Genomic DNA, 22476 nt, shown 5'->3' with positions numbered 1-22476 from the left:
TAGCTAAAGGGATGGAGCTCAGTGGTAGAGCCCCCGCTTTGCAGGCAGAAGGTCCCAGGTTCGATCCCCAGCATCTCCAGGTAGGGCTGGAAAAAAAAAAAAAAAGCTGCCTGATAGTGATCAAAGAGTTGCAAGGGACCTCAGCGATCATCTAGTCCAATGACCTGCTCATTGCAGGCTCTGCAGGGTGCAGCCTAGGGGTTGGAGAAACCTGGAATGGAATCAACTGAGTTTGGATTTCTATGAATCTGACCTGTGGATTCTGCAGCAGATTGGGGCAGGGGGTTAACTTTCTGGAATTTTACACACCTTTAGTAGTTGAAAAATATGTAAAATAAAATAAAACACCTGCTGAAAATGCACATTTCCCCCATAGGCTACAGCATGAAAATGCATGGGAAGGGGGGTTGCACATTTTGAGGGAGATTTGTGCATTTTCACACATGCGAATTTGCACAAACTGGGGAAATTGGGGAAAAAATCTGATTCTGCCAGTGAGTGGACAACAGAATGAAAGGCACCTGACAATCCATGAAATTCAAATGGAATGGATTTTACGAAATCCATACATCCCTAGCACAGCTACAGCATCCTGAGATATGGCCCTCCAGCCTTTGCTTACGTACCTCCAGCAAAGGACAACCCACCAACTCCCAAGGAAATCTGTTCCACTGCTGAGTAGCCCTCACCGCCGGTAGGAAAGTTCTAATTTTCACTGCAATCTGCTTCCCTGCAATTTCCACCCCCTGGTTTTAGTCCTGCCTTCAGGAGCAACAGAGAACAACTCTACTCCATCCTCTGCTTAACAGCCTTTCAGATATTTGAGGACTGCTATCATGTCTGCTCTTTGGTGCATTTTCCAGGAGAGCATTGCTATCACAGAAGCCTCGCATTAAAATCACATTTCTGCACATAAAAAGTGCAGACCTAGTCATTATCAGCGGTTCAACTGTGTTATAATCAAGGAGATTTAGCTGCTCCATTTAGAAGTTCCTTTTCCTCCTTTTGAGCGCACACAAAAGAAAGCGGCCACCTTGTGAACTGCTTGGCATTATATGCAGAGGCGGTTCCCTTTGACAGCTCTCCCCGGATGGCTCCATCAGTGCACACTTTATCTCCGGCTGTCCAAGTAAATTCCCTGCATTTCTCCATTCCTTCCTTGCACCCCGCACACAGATGGATTAGAGCAACAAACATTTTACATGCTGCACATCATTAGCTAACCTCTCTCACTACCCGGCAAATAGCAACCGGGCTCTATCATCAGGGCATTCATAACACCTTGACATTTTTACAACTACCACGCCAAACTCTTAGCGAAGCAATCTCCTCCTTTAAAGGCATGGAGCTAATTCATCCAACACCACCCGGGAAGTGGTGCTACAAGAGGTATATGTCCGAGTGTGGAGCTGGGTGGTTGGGGAGCGGGAGAAGAGCTTTCCAGAAAAAAAGGACATCCAAATAAAATGTTGTTTTCTTAAATCACATTGAAATTGTTAAAGTGGGGGATGGACACTCACAGACAATGTCTCAAATTTATGGGGAATCCCATTTAGAGCAGTAGAGTGATTTTTATTTTTATTTTTAAATCAGCTTCTTTATATGCAGAGAAAGAAGCAGACCGTACATGTGGCATCTATCCAAGGACGGATGCCTGCATCTATACCGCATCTAAAAAAAGGTAGTGTACAGTTGGAGAAAGGGCAGAAAAGGGCAACTAAAATGATCAAGGGGCTGGAGACACTCCCCTATGAGAGAAGGTTACAACAGCTGGGATTGTTTAGCTTGGAAAAAAGGAGGGTAAGGGGAGACACGACAGAGGAGTACAGAATTATGCATGGTGTGGAGAAAGTGGCTAGAGAGACATTTTTCTCTCTCGTAATACTAGGTGGCTATTAGTCCTGATGCTACCTCTAGTATCAGAGGTAGTTTGCCTATGTAGACCAGTTGCTGGGGAATATGGGCGGGAGGGTACTGTTGCACTCATGTTCTGCTTGTGGGCTTCCCACAGGCATCTGGTTGGCCACTATTTGAATAGAGTGCTGGAGTAGATGGACCCTTGGTCTAATCCAGCATGCCTCTTCTTGTGTTCTTATGTTCTTATTATGTTACCCTTCTATTCTTATATGAATGTGCACATATATATGCATGTTTGGAAATGTATGTGGTGCAGAAGGCAGATTAGCACTGTGCCATTTAATCCCCCCACACACACAACCACATGCAGAGGCACAGCCTACAAATCCCTTTCTGTAAAAATGAGTGTGTTAGCGAGAAGACTAGTCTAAAATCCTATCTGCTCCTGGCATGCCAGCTTTCTACAGCAAGGAGTTTTGAACCAGGGGCAAGTTAAATGTATGATTCCCCATTTCCATTCTGAAATGGGACAGCTCCAGGAGAGCTATGTTTAGTTTAGTTGTAGAGCTGTGCTGAAAACTTTGGCCAGCTGTTTTTCAACCATTTCTTGGTTGGTTGGGGGCAAATTGAAGCTCACTGCTCACATTGGTGCTAAGCTATTTCCTGCTGCTTCCCACTGACTGCACTTCCAGTTGGGTTGCGACTTTCATAAGCAGTGGTGTACTGGTCAGTTTGGAAGCGCAGGCACTCATCGTGACAGTCCCCATAGCCACGACCCAAAGGAGAGTCCTAAAATTCCAGTCTGCTGTGTTGATCCATATCAACCAACCATTGCTAGCAGTTTTCATCTCCTCCAAGAGCAAGGATTTTGTAACGCTAATGGGTCTTAATTGCCCATTCAAGGCCAAGCCACCCTGAAACACTTACAATATAGTGTTCATGGTAGCTGGCGGAAAATTCATTTCCCCCCAGCTACTGTGAAGGTTGCAGCTAAACTCGGTGGGAACAGGGAATTAGATGAAGTCGGCATCCCTGCTGTTAAAGAAGTGCTAGTCCTGCATCCCTACAAGCCCTGGCTCCACTACACCACCATTCACAAGGTGTTCCAGGAAGGGCAGCCAGGGTGAAGTGGTGGGGAGAGCCTCATACCACTATGACCAGCACGGGGCCCTTTTTTGAAGTTTAAATAGCAAGGGGGGTGGACCTTAGCCACCTCATAAATTTAAGGTAAGTGGCTATCTACCCACCCTGAAAATGTGAAAATATTTTCCCCATTGCAGATGCAGAGTATCGCACCATTTCTTTTTGCAAAAGAAGGGATATTTTGGGGAAAGGTAGAGGATTTCAGTCCAATTTAAATGTATACCCTTCTAAGAATTTTCCTGGGGCAGCTATACTGTTTGCCTTTTCCTGAACATGTAGACCTGCCTAACATAGAAGCTTCAATCAGTCCCATCTGTCTCACTTGTCATATACTGTTCTTGTTGTCAGGGCTCTCATCAAAGGTTGGCATCGACAGGTACCTGGACAGGCCCACACCCCAACAGGGGCCCATTAACAACAGCCCACTGGAGTTGCTTCTCCTCCTTACCATTGCGACCTGCTTGTTCACCTGCTTCTTTGTCTGACCCAGACCACAATGGTGGTGAGAAGGGGGAGCAGGAGATGCCCCTGCCTACTGCTCACTGGCTCTCCGCCTGTCAAGCAAGCAAGTGTAGCAATGATGAGAAAGAGGATGAGGAGCAAGAACATCTGGTGACAATGGCAATGAGAAGGTAGACTTACTGAGGCAGGGAGCCCATGGAGGATGTCTTGCCCAAGGACCCTCCAAAACCTCAGCCAACGCTAGCTGTTGTTAGCTTGTGTCCAATGGTGCTGTTTCATTCGTTCAATGTGAACCCCCAAAGAGGGCTGTATATGGCACCATCTGAGCATTTAATAACAGCAGACAGTTTTAGGGTAGCATCAAGTGATAAAATGTGGAGGAGCAAAGGTCATAAACGTATACCAAACTCATCTTAGTGGCTGAAAGTGTGGAACTGGGATAGTGCTACTTAGTGGTGTTTCAGGAATTACATGATGTACCTGAATACATTTATGTTTACACATTTATTTATGTTTTTCTTTTACCATGTTTGGAATGTCTAATGCTGCCAACGGTTTTATGATCTAATCATGTATTTTCCCTGTAAAGATTTGGCTTGTAAAAAAAAAAAAGGCAAATCCTATCAGCTCACTTCTTCAGTGTAGAGGGAGTTGTACAGAATGTTTTGAACAGAAAGGATAGTGTAAAACCATAAAGAAGAAAATGATATCTGGTGGAGAGTGAGAAGGAGAGAAGGAGAGTTTATGAAACAGCTGAGGCAGTTCTCTTTCCAGCCAGATATAATTATCCATTCTTAAGCTACAAATAAGACCAAAGGACAAAAGAGGGTCTGTCTAGACTATCTCACTTACAAGATATTGATTGTTCCAGTGGTAAACAGGTTAGTATGAGTGTGTTTGGCTTGAAAGGTCATGAGTTTTAACACCTGGCAGAGAGCTATTCAACCTTGACATAAGTCAAATTATTGCAGTGTTGCTGAAAAAGGCTTTCTAGTACTAGTACTATCTTGCCCCAAGAATATTTTTCCTTTTGTTCTATCCCAGCCTGGTTCCTAGGAAGGGGCCATAGCTTGGTGGTAGAACACATGTGTAGGGTCCTGAAGCCTTTTTTTTTTTTTTTAACTACCTCACGATCCCACTTCTAGTCACCACTTGTGGGGTTCCCTTTATCCTGGGTGGGAGGGGTCTCCCTCCCTTCTAACCGTACCTATGCTCCTGCACTGGTGAGGTTCTCCCCAAAATCCTTCTTTTCCACATACCCTTGGATGACTACAGAACTCCTTGCCACCGGGTCTGCCTTTCCTAGACACCAGGTCAGGTGCTTTGGTTGGTGTCTCCCCTCATGCTGCCACCTTTAGGCTCTCACCCACTACCCTCAGTTGGTGTATTGTGATGCTTCACCACTCTCTCCATTGCTACCACCAATAACCCTTTCTGAGCAGCTTTCTCCCTTTTTTGTAGCACAGACCAAGCAGCCGGCACATGGGGGTTATTCCACAAAACCCTCCTTAATAACGAAAAAGGAAACTGTCTTTTAAAATTGAAAACAAAGAAGGTTTATTTGGTACAACAGGACTGGAAATAGGAACAGGGTTGGGATGAGGAAAGGATATCAGGAATGATGATTAAAATAAGGCAACACTATAAACTGCACAGTATAACTCTTGCTTTTAGTTCTATATTCAAAACCCTTCAACCTTCTCTCACACTGTCTGACACACTCTCTCTAACCCACAGACTGCCTCACTAGATGTTCTCACTTTTACCTACCAATCTAATCCCAGACTTATCTAGCTCACAATCTATCTTACTCCCAGATTTATCTCTCTCACAGAAGCAATCACTCCCCCTTTTATGCACAAGCTCTCATCCAATCACACTGCATTCCACTCTCACTCAGTCACCCCCCTTTCTTCCACTTGCCAGACTGCCATTCATGCCCACACTCTGCCAAACCCCGCCTCACACTCACCTGTCAATCATCCAGATACATACCAGCCACCATACATACAGGGTGGCCCAAAAGTAGGTATACAGTTGTTTAGAATGTTGATGGGATGGGGAGAGAATTTTCAGTCTTCCGGTACTGCTTTAGAATCCACTTTCTTTGTTCTTGACTCAAGTTCACTGCCATCATTCACAATATCAGTAAAAAAAAACACTAAACAACTAAACAACTGTATACCTACTTAAGGGCCTCACTCCCCTCACTCTCTACATTTAACTGATTTAACCTAACTGTCACTCCCTGTCACTCACTCTTCCCAACTGTCCTTCTGACTCCACCCATCTTCTACTCACATTCTCTCCCCCTCCCATCAACATTCTAAACAACTGTATACCTACTTTTGGGCCACTCTGTATATACAAACCTATACTATTTACATATTGTATATGTGGAATTGCCACAACATGCTTTGGGTTCTGGGTCCTGGGTTCATTTTCAGAGCATCACCACATAAAGCAGGGGTGGGGAACCTGTGACCCTCAAGATGTTGTTGGATGTCAACTTCCACCAGCACCAGCCAGCATGGCCAACGGTCGGGGATAATCTGAATTATAGGCCTACAAAATCCAGAAGTGGCAGGTTTGGCAAGGTCCTCTGGCGAGCACTTACTCCAAAGGGAGAAAAAGATCAAGTGCTGCTCTTCAGAATACTGTTGCCATGTGTGCCTTCGTCACTGCCTCCCACCCCACTCCCCAAGCGTCCTTGACCCTACATGGCTTTACTGCACTTCGCATTAGCACTTAAGAAGAGAGTTTGGGCTGTAGGGCAGTATACAAATGTAAACAATAATGATACGTGAGTTTCTCTGGGACTTCAACATGCTTACTCTGACTTCCACCTGTGGTTACACACACACACACACACACACACCACTAACTTGAATGAATACAGGAGTGCAGTCTGTTAGGGGGAGGGGGGAAACTTTCAGGCACCAATTTAGGTAAATTATCTGAAGCTGCATCTATCAACAGATCAATAAATAAATTTGACTGAAGGGAAATGCACTGAATTATGTACCAAAGTACAATGCAGCATTTAAAGCTAATGGCTTTGAATGATCGCGTACTTGAACCATTTATCAAAGCGTAAAGTAGCAATTATTTGGAAATATTGTTCCTTTTTATTTATCACAGCGCCGTTTCATTCCTTTTAAATATTGCTACTTTGGTTGCCTAAAGAAGGGTTTCTGAAATGACGAAGGCTGTAAGGAGCACAGCGGTAAGGGAACTGATCAGCTGCTGAAGGTGCGTGACCGGCGGGCTTAGCTTAGCGGAATAGATCTGCTTCGAAACTGAATGGACTCTTGTCCTTGGTAGCTTGTAAAAAGGCTGGCATGGAGGTTGGTGTGGGTGATGGAGGATCAGTAGGTGAGGGCACTCTGTACATGCATTTGGGCACTGTATTTTCCATCTTTGGACAACCTGGCATTCTTTAAAAAAAATAAAAAATAAAAGTCTGTTTACATAGAATTACAATGATTTGGGATTTGCGTGAGGCTCTAGAAAGAAGTATGGTCTGAAGATACAGGATGCAGCAAGTTTCATGAAGCCAAGCATGTTTGGATCTGGTCAGTGCCTGGCTGGGAACCTGCCTAAGGACCCCATATATCTGACTTGAGTTCCACAATGGGGGGTGGGGAAATGGGGTATAAATGTAACAAGTGCACCCCCAACAAAATGAATGGCAAACAGCTAGGCCATTCTCCAGTCCCCCAATGGTCTATCAGCATTCCCTGCCTAATGAGCATGTTCAGTCCCCACTGAGCTGGGGTTTTCTTGGGGGGGGGGGTTATAAAAAGTGTTTGTACTTCTGCAAACTTTGGGGTCCAACCTAGCTTGCCGATCCCCTTCTGGTATGCATGGATTGTGTCATTTTGGCTACATAAGTACCTATACATGAGAAAATGCGTCCCCTATTTGTATATAGCTGCCTTCCCCAACTTGACACACCCCAAGCTATGCTGGCTGGGGGATTATGGGAGTTGTAGTCCTACACATCTGGAGGGCCCCAGGTTGGGGAAGATTGGTGTACAAGATTTTAAGGGAAACGTCAGTCCTGTACTAACATGTCTGTAGGGAAATGAACCCATCTGTACAAAGCACATGTGAAGATGAATGAGAAATTCATTTCAGTTTGGTTTTGATCAGGATTTTATCCAGTTCACACCTTCAACACCAAAAACAGACTTGGATGCAATCTGCAGTCGAAGTCCGTAGATTTCCAAGCTTGTACTGTGATTTGCAGATTAAACAACAACAACAATGCATTCAACAACATGTGTACATTTGAAAAATGCACATGAAAAAATTGTGTACTTTTGAGAAATGCGCACAAATACTCTTTAATCAATGGGAGAAGAATGTGTATATTTCAAAGATGCGCACTACTGATGCGTACATTTGGAAAAATACACATGAGAATACGCACAGTTTTTCCCATGAAAAGAAAGCAAAAACAAAGCTCGCCATCTTCTACAGAGTTGAGGTGGAACAACCTTCGAGATGAAATTCGGATACATTTGGTGAATTTGGGTTTTGCTGATTCACACATCCTGGAGTGTCTGTAGCCAAGGTCTGAGCAGGTCTAGGCCTAGATATAATGGCACTTTAGGTGAGAATGTCCCCCTCCAGTTTTTACACTTTTGGATGCACTACTGTCCTATTGCATTTGTTGCACCTTTCACCACTTTTGAGACAAGATTTGTGTGCAAGATCATCCCAATCTTATCGTTGTGCACATACGGTTCCAATCGCAATCACTTACGCGCACACCTTTGCGGAACAGGCATACAGGCTGTCAATTTGCCTGTGTAAGAATAAAATGTAGCCCAACGCTGGGCATGCAGGTCCATGTTGCCAGCCTTAGTACGTGAAGATGAACTCTTCGTAACCGTTCGCTTCAGCCATTGAGTGGATAGTTGAGTTGGCTGCCCCTTAAATTACTCTGGGTTTGATCAAGTCAAGCACCACAGCGAGAACCGAAACAAAGTCTGGGGAGGGGGGCCGAGCCTAGGAAATCTCATCAAACTCCATGCCCCAAATGGATTTCTCTGATATCCCTAGTTGGCATCTTCTGTTACTTCAGCAGCCTGGGAGTCACCCGTCGCTCACAGCACTGGTGTGAAAAGCAGAAATAGTGTAGGCTTTTCCTTTGTGGTCTGGGCCAGATGCCTGCCCTGAGGCTCCAAGCTGGATGCCTGAGTCTGCAAGCTGCCATTTTAAATTTCCCACAACACCCCCAATGGACTGTTATTCTGGGGCATTGTAGGAATTCTAAATTGTGCTCTCCACCACATCCACCCCCAGAGAAAAAGAGTGGTGCTGCTGCAGTTCCCACACCACCAACATAATGCAAAAACACAGTCTTAGCCCCTCCCCCACCTTGCTTTGTGTATTGCTGACATGAGGGTGAAGTCAATCAAACTGCCCTGCTGGAAAAGATCATCTAGTAAATCCCAACTATTATAACTGAAGAGTCATTCCTACCCACCCCCCGCCAACTTCTTTATATAGGCTTCAAAATAGCCAGTTCCTGGCTTGTAAGAATCACCTCCAGGCTACTAAGCAGAGGAGTTCTAATAATACTGGGGTCTCCAATGTGGTGTCCACCAGGCTCCCTGCCCTCCTGATTTTTATTTTTTTTCTTAAGATTTTAAAAAAACAAACAAAACTGGGAAGCTACAATGCTGCAAAGCAAAGTGCTGCCCTCCAGCACCATCTTTACTGGGATTCAGAAGAATGGTTTTGTGTGTTGGAGCTCGGCCCCTGCCTCTGTCATGTACTTAGGGTCTAGGGCAAATTACTTTTTGTTTTAGTCCCACCAGTTTACTTTCTGAAAAAAATAGTGTGTTGTGAGTGGCCATGGCAGCCATTTTATCAATGGGAAGCCCCCCCTCCATGGGAGCCATTTTGTGAAAGCACCCATGACACTATCAAAATTCCAAACATACCCACCAATCCAGAAAGGTTGGGGATGTCTGCAGTAACTATGTTTAGCACGTATGTAGTCCTTGCAAAGCAGTTCACATACATTATCTTGTAATCCACACAGCAACTCTGTAAGGAGGATATTATTCCTGTGGCAAAGCAAGACAGGCTTGCCTAAGCCTGTACTTGCGTTACGGGGCAGTGGCAGAGGTGGGGTGTTCTTACCTTCTGTGATGACCTTCTGTCATTATATGGGTGGGGGGATGATTTGGGGGGAGTCAGAGGGCAGGGCTTGCGGAATTCATTAAGCATCTAGCCGTATGGAGATCCGGGTTCAAATCCCTACTTAGCCATGATGCTGACTGGGTAATTTTGGGCTAGTCACTCTCCCTTTCATCCTAACCCAGATCACAAGGTTTTTGTGAAGATAAGGTAGGAAAAGATCTTTGTACCTCAGTTGCTTCTGGGAGGAATGGTGGGATTAAAATGTAAAATTATCGTGGTGACTCAAATCTAACTGAAAAGTATCTCAGAAGGATTATCTGCCACAAATAACTGAGACATTAGGGGGTTCAAATAACCATCTTTTATTTGTTTTTTGTTTGTTTGTTTGTTTACAGAAAACCTGATGCTGGATTGCGGATGGCTTACAACAATTTTCTGGCATGAAGACAAGCTACAAAGCACAAAAAAGAGGAAAAGAAATCCCCACAGACAAATGAACTTGGAATGAAATAAGAACAAAAATGGCATTTTCATGGCATTGAAGAGTTCTTTATTTTTCCTCAAGTTTTCTTTTCTTAAAAAACAAAACAAAAAACAAAACAAAAGGAACTAAGACATTCCCAGGAACTTCCTCTTCAGGTGACAATATTCAAGCATGTTCTTTTATTACATTTAAACTGAGAAAAAGAAAGAATGAAACTGAGCAGAAACACAGTGCCGGGAGGGGACGCTGGCAACATTCAGTATACTTCAACCCTCCTAAAAACTCTCGTCCGAGAAATGGATGGTAAACCCTTTCAAGCCCTCTGATTGATTACACCCTGTGTGTTTGTAAAGATACATCATTACCCCCACAGTATTTAGAGAATGGTTTGCAAATGTACCTTTTAATATCACATTTTATGGATATCCTGCAATATATTTAATTAGAAGGGGAGGAACTTGGACTTAAAGGTACCTTCTCCTTTTAGGCAAGGTTGTTTTTTTTATTTGTAGTCAAGAAGTTTTTGCATTATTTAAGATTTGGGGGTGTTTTACTAAAAGTTAACAGTGAGCAGGAAAACTGGCAACATCCTCCAGAGAGGGTAAAGCTCTAATAGCAAACTGAAATCCCAGATGGGTTGTTGAGCCTTAAGTTCTGAGCCATTTTCCAAAGGGGCCCTAAAACCAGACTCATCCAAGGGACAACTTCAACCGATTGCACAGAGGGCATCCTGGGTCTGCCACCAAATGCACACACAACAGGGAGTGGGCAATTAATTCCCCAGTGAGTGTACCTGGAGGAGACATATGCCTAGCATATTCACACATTACTTTTCTAGTTGTACCTTGAAAAGAAAAAAGATGCGTACACCGAAAAGAAAAAGTAATGTGTGACCCAGCTTGTAAAAACGCCGTAAGAAATGGCTTTCTGGATTTTTCCTGGGACACACTTTGTGCAGAATTGTTGCTTCCTCTTTTTTTAAGAGAGAAAAGAGAGTATAATCAAAGAGACAGAAGTAAGACGACTAAATCTGGCAAAATTACAGTGTCGGTTAATCCGGCCCTGCTCCTCATTTCCCTCCAGCCTTTAATGTTTTTCACTATGTCACGACTGCTATCATTTCATTTAACACTAGCTAATCTGTATCTGTAACCTTCTCGATGACAGGACTGGAAAAGTTCCAGTGCTGGCGGGTTTCTTCTAATTTCCTCCCACCCCTCCCCCTCCCCCCTCCCTCCCTGCCTGAGCGTACACGTGTACTCAGTGTGTTTTGATCCTTCCAGGAGCTGTCTGCTACTTGCCCTGCCTGCCAATTCGTTCTTGGATCAGCTTCTCGCTTAGCTCCCACAAGGCTGCCGCAGTCATTTCATTCTGGGCCTCTTGTGATGGCAGGCAGCGACAACAGTTGTTGAAGTACATCCCTCCCAGGCCTTCCAGTTCTGGGGCAGTCGCACAGTAGACCGACGTAGCGGCTCCTTGTTGCTGCAATTAAAGCAAAAAGAAAAGAAAAGGCATATTTATCTTTTAGTTAAAGGTCCAGTCAGACAGGCCTGACAAAGCAAGTGCTATCATCAGGGCAGATTAGCAACTTGGCCTGAGCCCAGTGGGAGCCTGTAAGAGGCTCCCCCTTCATTTTATAATTGGTGGCATCTAGTTAAGTTTGAGTGGCTCAGTCTTTTCATGGGCGAGTAGAGATGTTCCTTTAAGTAGCCAAGATCTTTGTACAAATCATATGCCATGACCCAAGGATGTCTGCGGTAAATAAAATGCTAGCAGTGTCTTCCTGGGTGTAACATGTTTGGGAAGGGAAGGGAAGGGAAGGGAAGGGAAGGGAAGGGAAGGGAGATTGAGCCCAGAGCTGCAAGGGTTGTTAATCTGCCCCTCCAAATGACACAGTCATCTCTTTAACACGTGGTGTCAAATTCTAACATGACTTGATTGCCATTTTTGTTAATGTTTCTATAACAGTCCCCTATGGCCACATAGGCACTGGTCATTTTCACTCAGGTTTTGTCACTGCTGGGCAACTTCCAACCATATGTGCTCGACAGCTTGGGGTTCTGTGTTGATACACATCTCAAGTTATCTTTGTTACTGGGGAAGAAAGAGAGGAGACTGTGTGTAAGACCTCCTTCAGATGGGCTCACAATAGGAGCAGACATCCAGTTGCCTTGATGCATTTAGGGTGCAATCCTGTGCATGTTTAGTGGGGGGGGGAATCCTACAACTCCCAGCATTCCCCAGCCAAAGAATGCTGGGAGTTGTAGGATTTTTTTTTCTGTCTAAACTTGCATAGGATTGTGCCCTTAGTCTAGCATGTGGTCAGGGGTCCTGCTCTTCCCTTCATGTGTAGTACTGGTATAAAGGTGGAACCTGTACTCTTGCCACAGTCAAATGGTTTGCAGCTCCTTACAAAATGGCCGACCCACTTGGCTAACTATGGCTTGCATATGGCAGAGCATATCGTGACAGGGTGGGATAGCTTAAAATTTGTGTTGGGTAGCCCATAGATGGGGGGCAGGACACCCTCCAGAAGCTATCACAATAAGAGGGAGAAGTCAACTTGCAGATCTGTTGCTGCCTTTTCCAAGGAAGTCCACTTAGGGTGGTGAGGCTTTGCCCTTTCCGGTGTTACAGGTGATCGACTGGTTTTTCACAGTGCATGGTTGTTGATATAACCAGTGAAATGGGCTGGCGTAGAAAACATGCATGACAAAAGCACAAATCCCTTTGCTTCAGAGGAAAGGGGGACACCTCTGTTGAATACATTGCTGTGGAAGGTATAAAGGAACCACAACAAATGTTCTTAACACATACTGCTTTTTGCAATTTAATCTCAAATAGATCCAAGAACAAACCTTTCAACTGTGCTAAGAATCTCCTCTTCTCCCCATGGCAGCCCTGCCCCTTGTGGTTTAAAGTAGCAGTCCAACATCTCCTGTGCAGATTTGCCCCTGAATCAGCAATTTATATTGGGCACTATCCTAGTGCGCCTGTGTGCTTCCAGGAGCGACCGCTGCATAACAGCCCTTTTGCACTTCTAAAAATAACCCAAAACAAGTGGAAATGCTCATTTCCAGAATGGAGCCAGTCAGTGGAGCTCACAGAAGGGAACTCTGCTGATCTGTCCCAATCCAGAAATGAGGGGAAACGTTCGTTTCCGGAGTTGTTTTTAGAAGTGCAAAAGCCACGTTGTGTAAGCTGTCATTCCTGCGAATGCAACAGAACCAGCAGAATTGGAGCATCTCCATTGGATACTGGCCACTGCACACATGTTGTTCCAGCTGCAAGGGCTCCCCCTTCCACAGCAATGGATGTGCAAATACTTGTGTGAGCAAATTCCGCCACTGAAATGAATGGAGCAGGCCACAACCACAGGAACACCCGTGGAACTCTAGTGGCAGACTTTGGGAAGGGTCCAATACACTATCTTAATGTCCAGGTGCCCAGTTAGATATCTTGAAAACCTGTTAATGTTACAGCATTGTAAATGGGGGAATGTTTTTCAGATCTTATGATACTTATTGCTTCACTATTTAAAACAACCAAATGCAAATTATTATTATTATTATTATTATTATTATTATTTAAACCTCTTGTTCCAAATTAAACCTGGACACTCCAGTTATGGTCTATCACAGAAAGTGCAATTGGGACTAGTGCCAAAATTTTCCATATATCTCCGGTCAACAACTTAAATGATGTGGGTGACACCAACCACCGTAAAATGTGGATCTCAATTTGCACAACTCAGGCAGGGAGAGCAGGAGAGTTTGTTCTCTCCAAGTCCTGTTTCTAGCAATATATAAATCTTAATGAAATATAGCAGTGAGGCTAGAGCTGGGAAGAAACCATTTTCACCCTCCTGTCCATTGCTTTCCGTTCACCCCCCCCCCCCAACAAATCCATACTATCAAGAAATTGATTGCTTTCCATCCCTCCAATAGCACATCAAGGGCAATGTTTGCGTATAGATGGTTGGATCCAAAAAGGTAACTTGAATGCAGAAGGGAGTCTTCCCATCTGCAGGGGAGCTGTTTTACACCTTGCTCTAGAGCATTGTGCTAAATTTATGTTCTTCCACTTGCACAGCCCCTCGCACAAGCAGAAGAACCTGCCTATTGTAGCACCATGTGAACATTTGTACAAGCTCTCAATGCACACATTTGTCTAGTGGCTATTTTTCCTTCACCTCACGGTTCTTTGGATCCATCCAAGAACAGCTTAATATTGCTATGCTCAGGGCTGTGTGTAGAATTCCACAGCAATGCAGAATTTGATGCAGAATCCAGGTTGCTGAGAATGTCAGCATTGGTTGTGGTCTATAAAGCAAGTTGCTAGTCCTTAGGGTCACAAAGATCTGTTTGGCAGTGTGTGGGCAAAGCTTGCTAAAATCTCAGGACCAAAAAAGGCGGAAATTAGGAGAGGGCCTTCAGCCCAGCATGGCAACCTGCATGAATAGCAAAAACCAGAACAAACACTGAAAAACTGCAACAAAAAAAAGCCAACCAAAAATAACCCTGCAGAATCAATTCTGCAAAACTATTCTGCAGCCTTCATGCAAATCCCTTCATTTGCATAATTTATACAGGTTGTAGAATTTACCTCTTTTTGGTGCAGAATTTGGATTGCCTGGACACAGGGTATGTGTGTACGCGTGCACACATATGCGGTATACACACAACTCTGACTATGCTCTTATAAGTTGTTGAGAATGACAGAGCCCAGGCAGAGAAACTGTAGGAACTGCAAGGTACATTTTGCTTCGAAGCCGTCATTAAAAAGAATAAGCTTGATCATTCAGGAAGACAATGCACATTCAGGCCTAATTTAAAAACCAATACAGTTTATCCAGCACCTTATGATTATTTATGTGCATTTCATTCCTTCCTGTTAACAAATGATAAACGTATAAGAATTTGAATAAAGAGACTTGTAAAGTTAAGCCAAGATAAAGTAACCATCATTGCTGGGAACTAATGTGATGGTAGCAAACATTTCTCCATCCACCAGGCCTTGTTCCCGAATTACGTTCGTTGCAATATTTATGGTATCTCATGTCAGAAAGTATTCTGGGAAAACGTACATCTTCCAATGACATTAACAGCCCAATGAAAAGATTTGCTGGGCCAGTAAAAATAAGCTCTACATTCAGGCAGACTGTTATGGTGGCCCAGCGTGGAGGTTCCAATATCTGAACTATATACAATTAGGGTTGATTCACATATGCCTCTGCATTGTTTGCTGTCGTTCAGTGATTGTGCGAAAGAACCACCCTGAAAATATTTCTTGCAGCTTGCTCTACTGCAAACAGCTATGGAAGCACAACAGGCATGTTGTATTTATAACAGGTATTTCCTATCCCATAACTCAGTTATGCAGTCTTCAGGTTCCCCAGATATGCACTCGTGATCACTTTCCTATGATGGAATTTTAGCTGCTAGGCTTCCTGGTGGAGTTGGCTGAGAAGGAGGTGTTAGTGCATAAGATATAGAGATGCCCATGAGGTTTGCTGGGCTCCAGCCTGGCTATGAGCTCCAGGAGCTATTGATGAGCCTCATCACGTATCTTCTCCAGCTTCTTCACCCCAATCCCCCCAAACCCATTCCCTTTAAAAAAACCCATACACTTGGCTAGGACAGCAGCAGTGGTGGCCGTGGGAAGAAGGAAATTTGACCCTTTCCTCTCCTTTTCCCAGTAGCATGCCAAGAAGAAAGGAGCCTGGAGGAGAAGGCTATCAATGGCTGCTAGTCTTTATGGCTATGTGCTACCTCCAGTATCAGAGTCAGTATGCCTCTGTACACCAGTTGCTGGGGAACATGGATGGGAGGGTGTTGTTGCCTGCTTGAGGGTTTCCCGTGGGTAGCTGTTTGGCCACTGTATGAACAGAATGCTGGACCGGATGGACCCTTCGTCTGATCCAGCAGGGCTCTTCTTATGTTCTTATAAATCCGCAGCCCTTGGGAAATGTCGTTTTCCCCAAGAGCTACTGCAATGGTGGGTTGGTGGAGGACTTCTAAAGTTGTACGGGGGCTTCAGAAAGTAAGCAGAACAGTTTCCATTATTTAGTTACACATTTATTTAATTATTTTAAAGGTTTTATTTTGCAAGCCAACCCAGCACAAGCTGGATTGCGGGGAGCGGGAACCTGGGTCTTACTACATCTGCGGCTTGCAATAACTTCCAGTTCGTCGGGAAACGAAGAGAAGAGAAAAATGCAAAGGCCCTATGGCTTGGAGTCAAAAGACATTTTCTTGGGGGCAAACAAGGCAGTCTAAATAGTGGAACTGCTTACATCCTATGATGTAAGTAAGACTCTTACATCCTATCAGACAGATTCAGATGACATTGCTTTTCTCTTGGAACTGGTCCAATTGCCCCTGAAGAAATGTCTGTTGAGTTAAAATGGGTCTTAATAAACAGATTGGATCCTATGCAACTTTGGGGTTTGCTCTATTGCTCTATTACTGTTTACTTTACTGTTGCCTTCCTTCCCCCTTCCTCCTTTTGCTCCTACTCTCTCAGGTCCTTTACTAAATGACCAAAGCAGTCTAGATATTGGTTTACCCTGAATATTGTTGGCTACTGCTTACTTTGCCCTATCTGCTTTATGACAACCCCTGCACTAGTTCACCCACCGAAATAATCAGGCTGTTCGCCAACATTCACAAGTAGCATCTCAGCACATACCACAAACCATTGAACTAATTCTGAGATGTCTGTGTTGACTTTGTATGGGAGAAATATAATTCAAAGGGAAGTTTCATTTTCTCCTAAATTGGGTCGAATAATGGAAATATGACTTTTGAGTTTGGTGTGAGCATGACTGAACTGGAAGTACAGTGTGAGGCCAAACCTGAATTGGGATTTGCAATCCATTTAAAATTTTTGCCTGTATCTACTGATGTTCTGGTGAGATGCTGCTTCTTTCAAACCTGGTGTTGGAAAGCTCTTTTTTCTTTTCAATGGAGCAGGTATGTTTCTCATTATTTCCAAACCAAGTGCTCCTGTTCACATTAAATTTAATGTGTTGGGTTCATTTTAATTTCGGGGTTTTCTTTTTATTTCCTATTTTGTGGTTAAACTATATTAATGTCACTTTCATGAAAACATCTTATAAAAAATTAAAACCTGGTTAAGAATTAGCTCTATAAACCGATGTAATAGAATAGAGAATGTTAGTCTCTCTGTACTTTAGTTTAGTTTTTCAGCTAGCTTAAAGAGTTTCACAGCATGAGAATATAATAACTCTATTACATTATAGATCAATCCAAAGGTAATTATAGAACAGTTGTCATTTCCATAGACCTGTAAAGGATTTTTCCTTAAGGGTAAAATAAAGTTAATATGATCTATGCAAAAGACTAGTTTTTCTGCTCTTGCAAAAGTATTTCACTTTCCTGAATTCCAGCACATACTCAATGCAATTATTAAATTATAAATAAGATTATTCATAGTCTTCTGTTTTTCCTGTTATGTATATATCAGTTTAACCTCCATAACCCAAACATCCATAGTTCAAAGTCACTTGTGAACTAAATAGACAAGGTAGTCCTCCAAATAATTTATGCTACTGTGACCCACCTTTCTTCATTACCCAAATTTCTTATTTCTAAGGCATCACCCAATTAAACAAATGTTTGTCAAATAAACATATAACTTTTAATTAGAGCCATCACCATATTTAAACATTCTTAGTCAAGTAACTGGATGTTTTAGTCAATTGACTGCATTTGTATACATTTGCATAACTGATTAAATTTGTGTGCCTAAAACCATAGATCTGAAGAAAAGTAACAGGCTACTCAGAAGTACTGATTTTGATAGGGCTTACTCCAAAGGAAATCTGCAGGATGTTATTCTTACAGCCTACTCAAAAATGGTTGATCAAATGAGCTAAACATACCTTTTCCTTACCAAGTGGACTCCTCTAAGAGCAGCAGTGATGCCGTTGAGAGAGAGAGAGAGCTCTGAGCTTCTGTGCTAGTAACATCTCAGTCTCTCTTCCCATTCTGTTGCCCAAATTGGGGGGTGGGGGTGGAATGGCAGGCACCAATTTAAAGGTGGGGAGAGAGATCAAAGGAATTCCTTTTCTAAAACGGCATCCAATCAATCAGGGACACTTTTAAAAATTGTTTCGGAAATCTTCAATCAATTAATCTATTTTGGATTCAGATTGAGATTAAACATATTTAGAGTAGAAGCACTATAATCAGTGGGGCTTAAATTACCCATCACAAACATCAGTCCCATTTATTTCATTGGGTCTACCCTTAGTATGACTAAATCTGGATCCAACTCTTTCTTGATTAAACAACACAGCACCAATTTTGATCTATTAATTCATTGATTAAATCTGCATCAATTTGCATACAAAAACAATAGTTTAGAAGGAAAATGCACGCCACATATTGCTTTTTCAGCCATGCCTGTGCACATTCCAGCACCGCACCCCACCCCACCCCTCAGAAGATGCATGCTCTCAGGGGCAGCTCCAGGTCTGAGGGGGTCCTTCACAAAGTGTTGTTGGGTGGGTCTGGGTGCTGTCATTTTAATTTCCTACGGTGCCCTGGAACAGCTGTAGGGAAATGTAAAGTGGCAGCTTGCGAACCCAGCTGCCCAGCTTGGGAGACCAAGGGCAAGTGTCAGTGCTGATGGGAACTCCTGTGGTGCTGAGGCCCCAGCCGTTGATCAATAGTGCCAGACACTTCTAAGATCTACTCCTTAATCTTTTGAGAAGCATCTGTATAGGGCAAAAGGAATGAGAGTATATGCGTGTGTGTGTGTGTCCGTGTGTGTGTGTGCATGTGTGTGTGTGTGTATATATATATATGGAATGGGTATTTGTTCTGTTCATAATTTTTCACGTATCATCAGCATAACACAAAAGAGTATGTCAGGAAACTAATTAGTAACCAATTCCACACTGCTGATAGAAGATGAAACATCCTCTAAACTGGTTTTTAAAACTGTGCTTTAATCACCACCGCATGGCTTTCATTGCCAGGTGCTTTGTGCCACATCAGGACACTAGGTATGTCATGTTAAACAGCTTCATTAAAAACCTCTCGAACAATGAGTGTGTCACTTGTCACAAATGGGCCATGATCTATTGTGATCCAAAAAGAAAAAAAAGATGGTGTGGGACTTAGGCAATCTAAACAATTTTTGTTTCTACTCTTTTCAAACTGTCAAAAGATTGTCAGTTGCATATGGCGCTAATGATTCAAGCAGAGGTCAGCCTGCATTAACTTCTAACAAAAGCAGGGCGCTGGAATGACAAATGCGTAGGATAAAGAATTTTGGAGAAACCAACCCAGCTGAATCTTTAGGAATGCGTCAAATACCACTTCCAACCCAGTTAAACATTTAAGCATTGTCAGACTGAGGCCCTCAACATCCATCTTAATGGGGTGAGGGAAAACATATCCAAGAATCTGGTTGGGAATTAAGTTTGAGAGCATAATGGTAATTATTCTGCAGTCTAAATTAGATTAGATTTATTCTATGCCAAAAGAAAGAAAGGAAAGCACTACATATTTAGCAGCTGCACAAACAGAAACATCAGATTTACTTTTACTTCCTGCGCTTTACATCAGTATCCCCTACATCAATGAATAATTGTCAGCAGAAATATTCCAGTAATGAAATGCTTCCAGTAACCTTTGTTTTGAATATTTGTTGCTAATCTTCTCTCAACTCCTGCCCCTCGCAAATGACAGTAATGGTCTCCTCTAGATTCAAATGAGTGGAAATGCCTATTGTCAAATGTTTTGCAATTTCCGCCCCCCCTTCATGTTTTTTTTCTTTCAAAAATGAGGTACATCCACAAATCGCATGGCTAGATTAACATTTTGACTGCTCCTAGAATAGCCCCCAAATCCACCTCCTATCCTTTTGAAAGTATCACACATCAACCATTTTTAATGAATGCGCCTCTATTTCCTTTATAATTTCTAAAGATAGCACACATTCCTCACACTCAGCCTTCCATATTGTTTAGGGCTGGGGATCTCCAATGTGATCCCCATGGGCACCAATGTGCCCAGAGACACCACTCTTGGCACCCACTGGGCTCCCTCTCCCTCCTTAACTAGGAGGCTGGCATATTGCAAAATGGAATGCTGCCCTCCAGCATGGTCTTTATTTGGGTTCGAAGGAGTGGTTTTGTGTTTTGGAGCTCAGACGCCTCCTCTGTCTTGTATTTAGATTCTTGGGTAAGTTATTTTTCTTGTAGTCTTACATTGCCTCCTGGGAAATGAGTGTTTTGTGAGTGGCCACGCCCACCACAGCAGCCATTTTATGAATGGGCAAGCCCATTCACGGCATGCCATTTTGTGAATGCTCCCGACACTCAAAATCCCAAATGTGCCCACCGACCCAAACAAGTTGGGGGAGCGGGGCTGGTTTAGGGCCAAAGCCTGACATCCCACAGAAAGTGAGAAGGAAGATGACAAGGTTGGACTGTAGGATTACTGGGGTAGGAAGGAGCAGTGTTGGGAGATGTGCTAAGTGGCCCAAGACCTTCTCTCACATGCAGAGTTCTCAAAGGTATTAGAGCTGGATTCAGGGATAAAATATTATTAACCAGCTACTACTTTGAAAGCATTTATTTTTTTTTGATAATTGCAATCAATTAGGCAAATTAATATTGAACTGCCTTTATGCTAAAGGGTATGGGGCTTTTCATAGGCATGTCTGGTTTTTTCAAAATCTCATTAATGTAAGTAATGCATCCATTAGAATTCTAAGATAGTCTTGTGCTCCTGACGGAAAGACACTATATGGCTGATGTTTAGTTTTCAGACTTGGCTATTTTCAAAGCGCATGTTTATTTTCTAAAATTAGCATCCAACCCTAAAGTGTGCCAAAATATATAGCACATTAAAAAACCACACACACACACACACACACACACACAGAGCCATAAATGACAAATGCATACACTCAATTCTTAATAATTATGTAGGCAAGTAGTACTGAACTTTTAAAGCGATATGGACAGATTAATCAGTTGTTGTTATTGTTGCTGATATTATTATAATTGAACAGGGAAAAATTTATCATGAAGAGAGTCAGTAGAAATAACTCAATTCACAATGATTTGATTGTGATAAAATCAAAGTTCAAAGCTGGCATTTCCCATGAAGTATGACTTCAAGTACTCCCTTTAAAATCATCACATTTTGTGGTCGGGTGAGCAAAGCAAACACTTTCCAAAGAGAGATACAACGGCTTGATTATTGTGCCTGTTTGGCAGAAATAATTTATGATACAGCATTGGAGGGGGAGAAATAGAGCAATGAAAACATATTTTATGCTATAAAATAGGTGACATTCTTTTGGTGTATTGTGTGCCCTTACCATCTTCCCAGGCATTCTTTAAAATACTATCCCACTGAAATCAAAAAGTATTTATCTCTCACAGTCACTTCAGCAGTATATCAATCTACATCTCTCCCCGTTGTTTCATGGATATGTCCATGTGGCTCTTTTCTAGGGGATCAGAGGCACAGCTGATTCAAATATGCAGAAGAGGCATAAGGTAGAATCCATCCTAGCTTGCACTAAACCTCTTCAGGCTGCTGGTGGGGAATCACATCTTTGAATGAAAAAACACACACACACTTGCATATGGAAAGCTAGCATGTCAGGGAAATGAGGGCTGAGCTAGCCCCCCCCCCCCAACACACATTTAAATAGGCTCTCAGTGAATCCAGTTCCCACAGTACAGATATACAGGTAAGGTGGGCAGGTGTTCTCTTTCCTACCAGACCATCTAGAATTTCAAGGGCTGCCTGGAACAGCACCCAGTTTCTGTATGTCAGGATATACAGGATGAGATGAGGGACAGCCATTTTTTCCCCCGTACAATGCCCCTGGAAAGGAAATGGAACCAACGAGGGCATTTGAATTTCAATTAGTCCGTTGCAACAGCAGCACACACATCTGACAGGCATTAGTTTAGGACTAGGGCAGTACAGTTTGCACAACTCCCTACTCAATCCAGCTGAGATATCTCTAGGGGAGAAGAGTACTTCCCATTTTGAGAGGTACTTACCTCTGAGTAGGGAGTGTCAGACTCTTCCATGTGGACCCACTCTTCATTTATATTGTGGTACCTCTACACTAGGGGAATCCTGGCTCCCATGTTAAACTGCCTCCCACAAAATCCTTGGTGGAAACCAACAAGAACTAGAACAAAATCTATGTTTGCAAAAATTACTTTTTAAAATCTCTTCCCTTCTAGATGGGGTCATTCACAGTTCTCAGAATTACACTTGGTACAGAACTGGCACAAGGTTTTATATAGCCAGATTGGGCCAACTGTACAGAAGAACGTCAAATATTATATTGAACAACATTAAATT

The 22476-nt window shown here is 43.0% G+C and overlaps 2 protein-coding genes across 3 annotated transcripts in view; one reads left to right on the top strand and one right to left on the bottom strand.

The window, feature by feature from the left end:
• Positions 1-10953, top strand: part of MAF (MAF bZIP transcription factor) — a 367253-nt gene extending 356300 nt beyond the window's left edge. The window contains exon 4 of one of the 2 annotated variants that reach the window (XR_014784603.1): positions 10017-10303. The gene's annotated coding sequence lies outside the window, so the exon portion shown is untranslated. Of the gene's footprint in view, positions 1-10016 lie in introns of both variants that reach the window. The other variant, XM_084811940.1, reaches the window with a different exon arrangement.
• WWOX (WW domain containing oxidoreductase) overlaps positions 9962-22476 on the bottom strand; it is an 879648-nt gene continuing 867133 nt past the window's right edge. Inside the window, exon 9 of the mRNA XM_084811930.1 lies at positions 9962-11587. Within this exon, the coding sequence (XP_084668056.1) occupies positions 11399-11587 (189 nt within the window). The 3' untranslated portion in view covers positions 9962-11398. The remainder of the gene's footprint in view (positions 11588-22476) is intronic.

This window comes from Heloderma suspectum, chromosome 8 (genome assembly GCF_057233095.1).
Source record: "Heloderma suspectum isolate Gila_16-S chromosome 8, 16-S_ref, whole genome shotgun sequence".
Taxonomy (NCBI): Eukaryota; Metazoa; Chordata; class Lepidosauria; order Squamata; family Helodermatidae; genus Heloderma; species Heloderma suspectum.
Note: the sequence above shows the minus strand (reverse complement) of the source record. Positions and strands in the feature narration are given on the sequence as shown.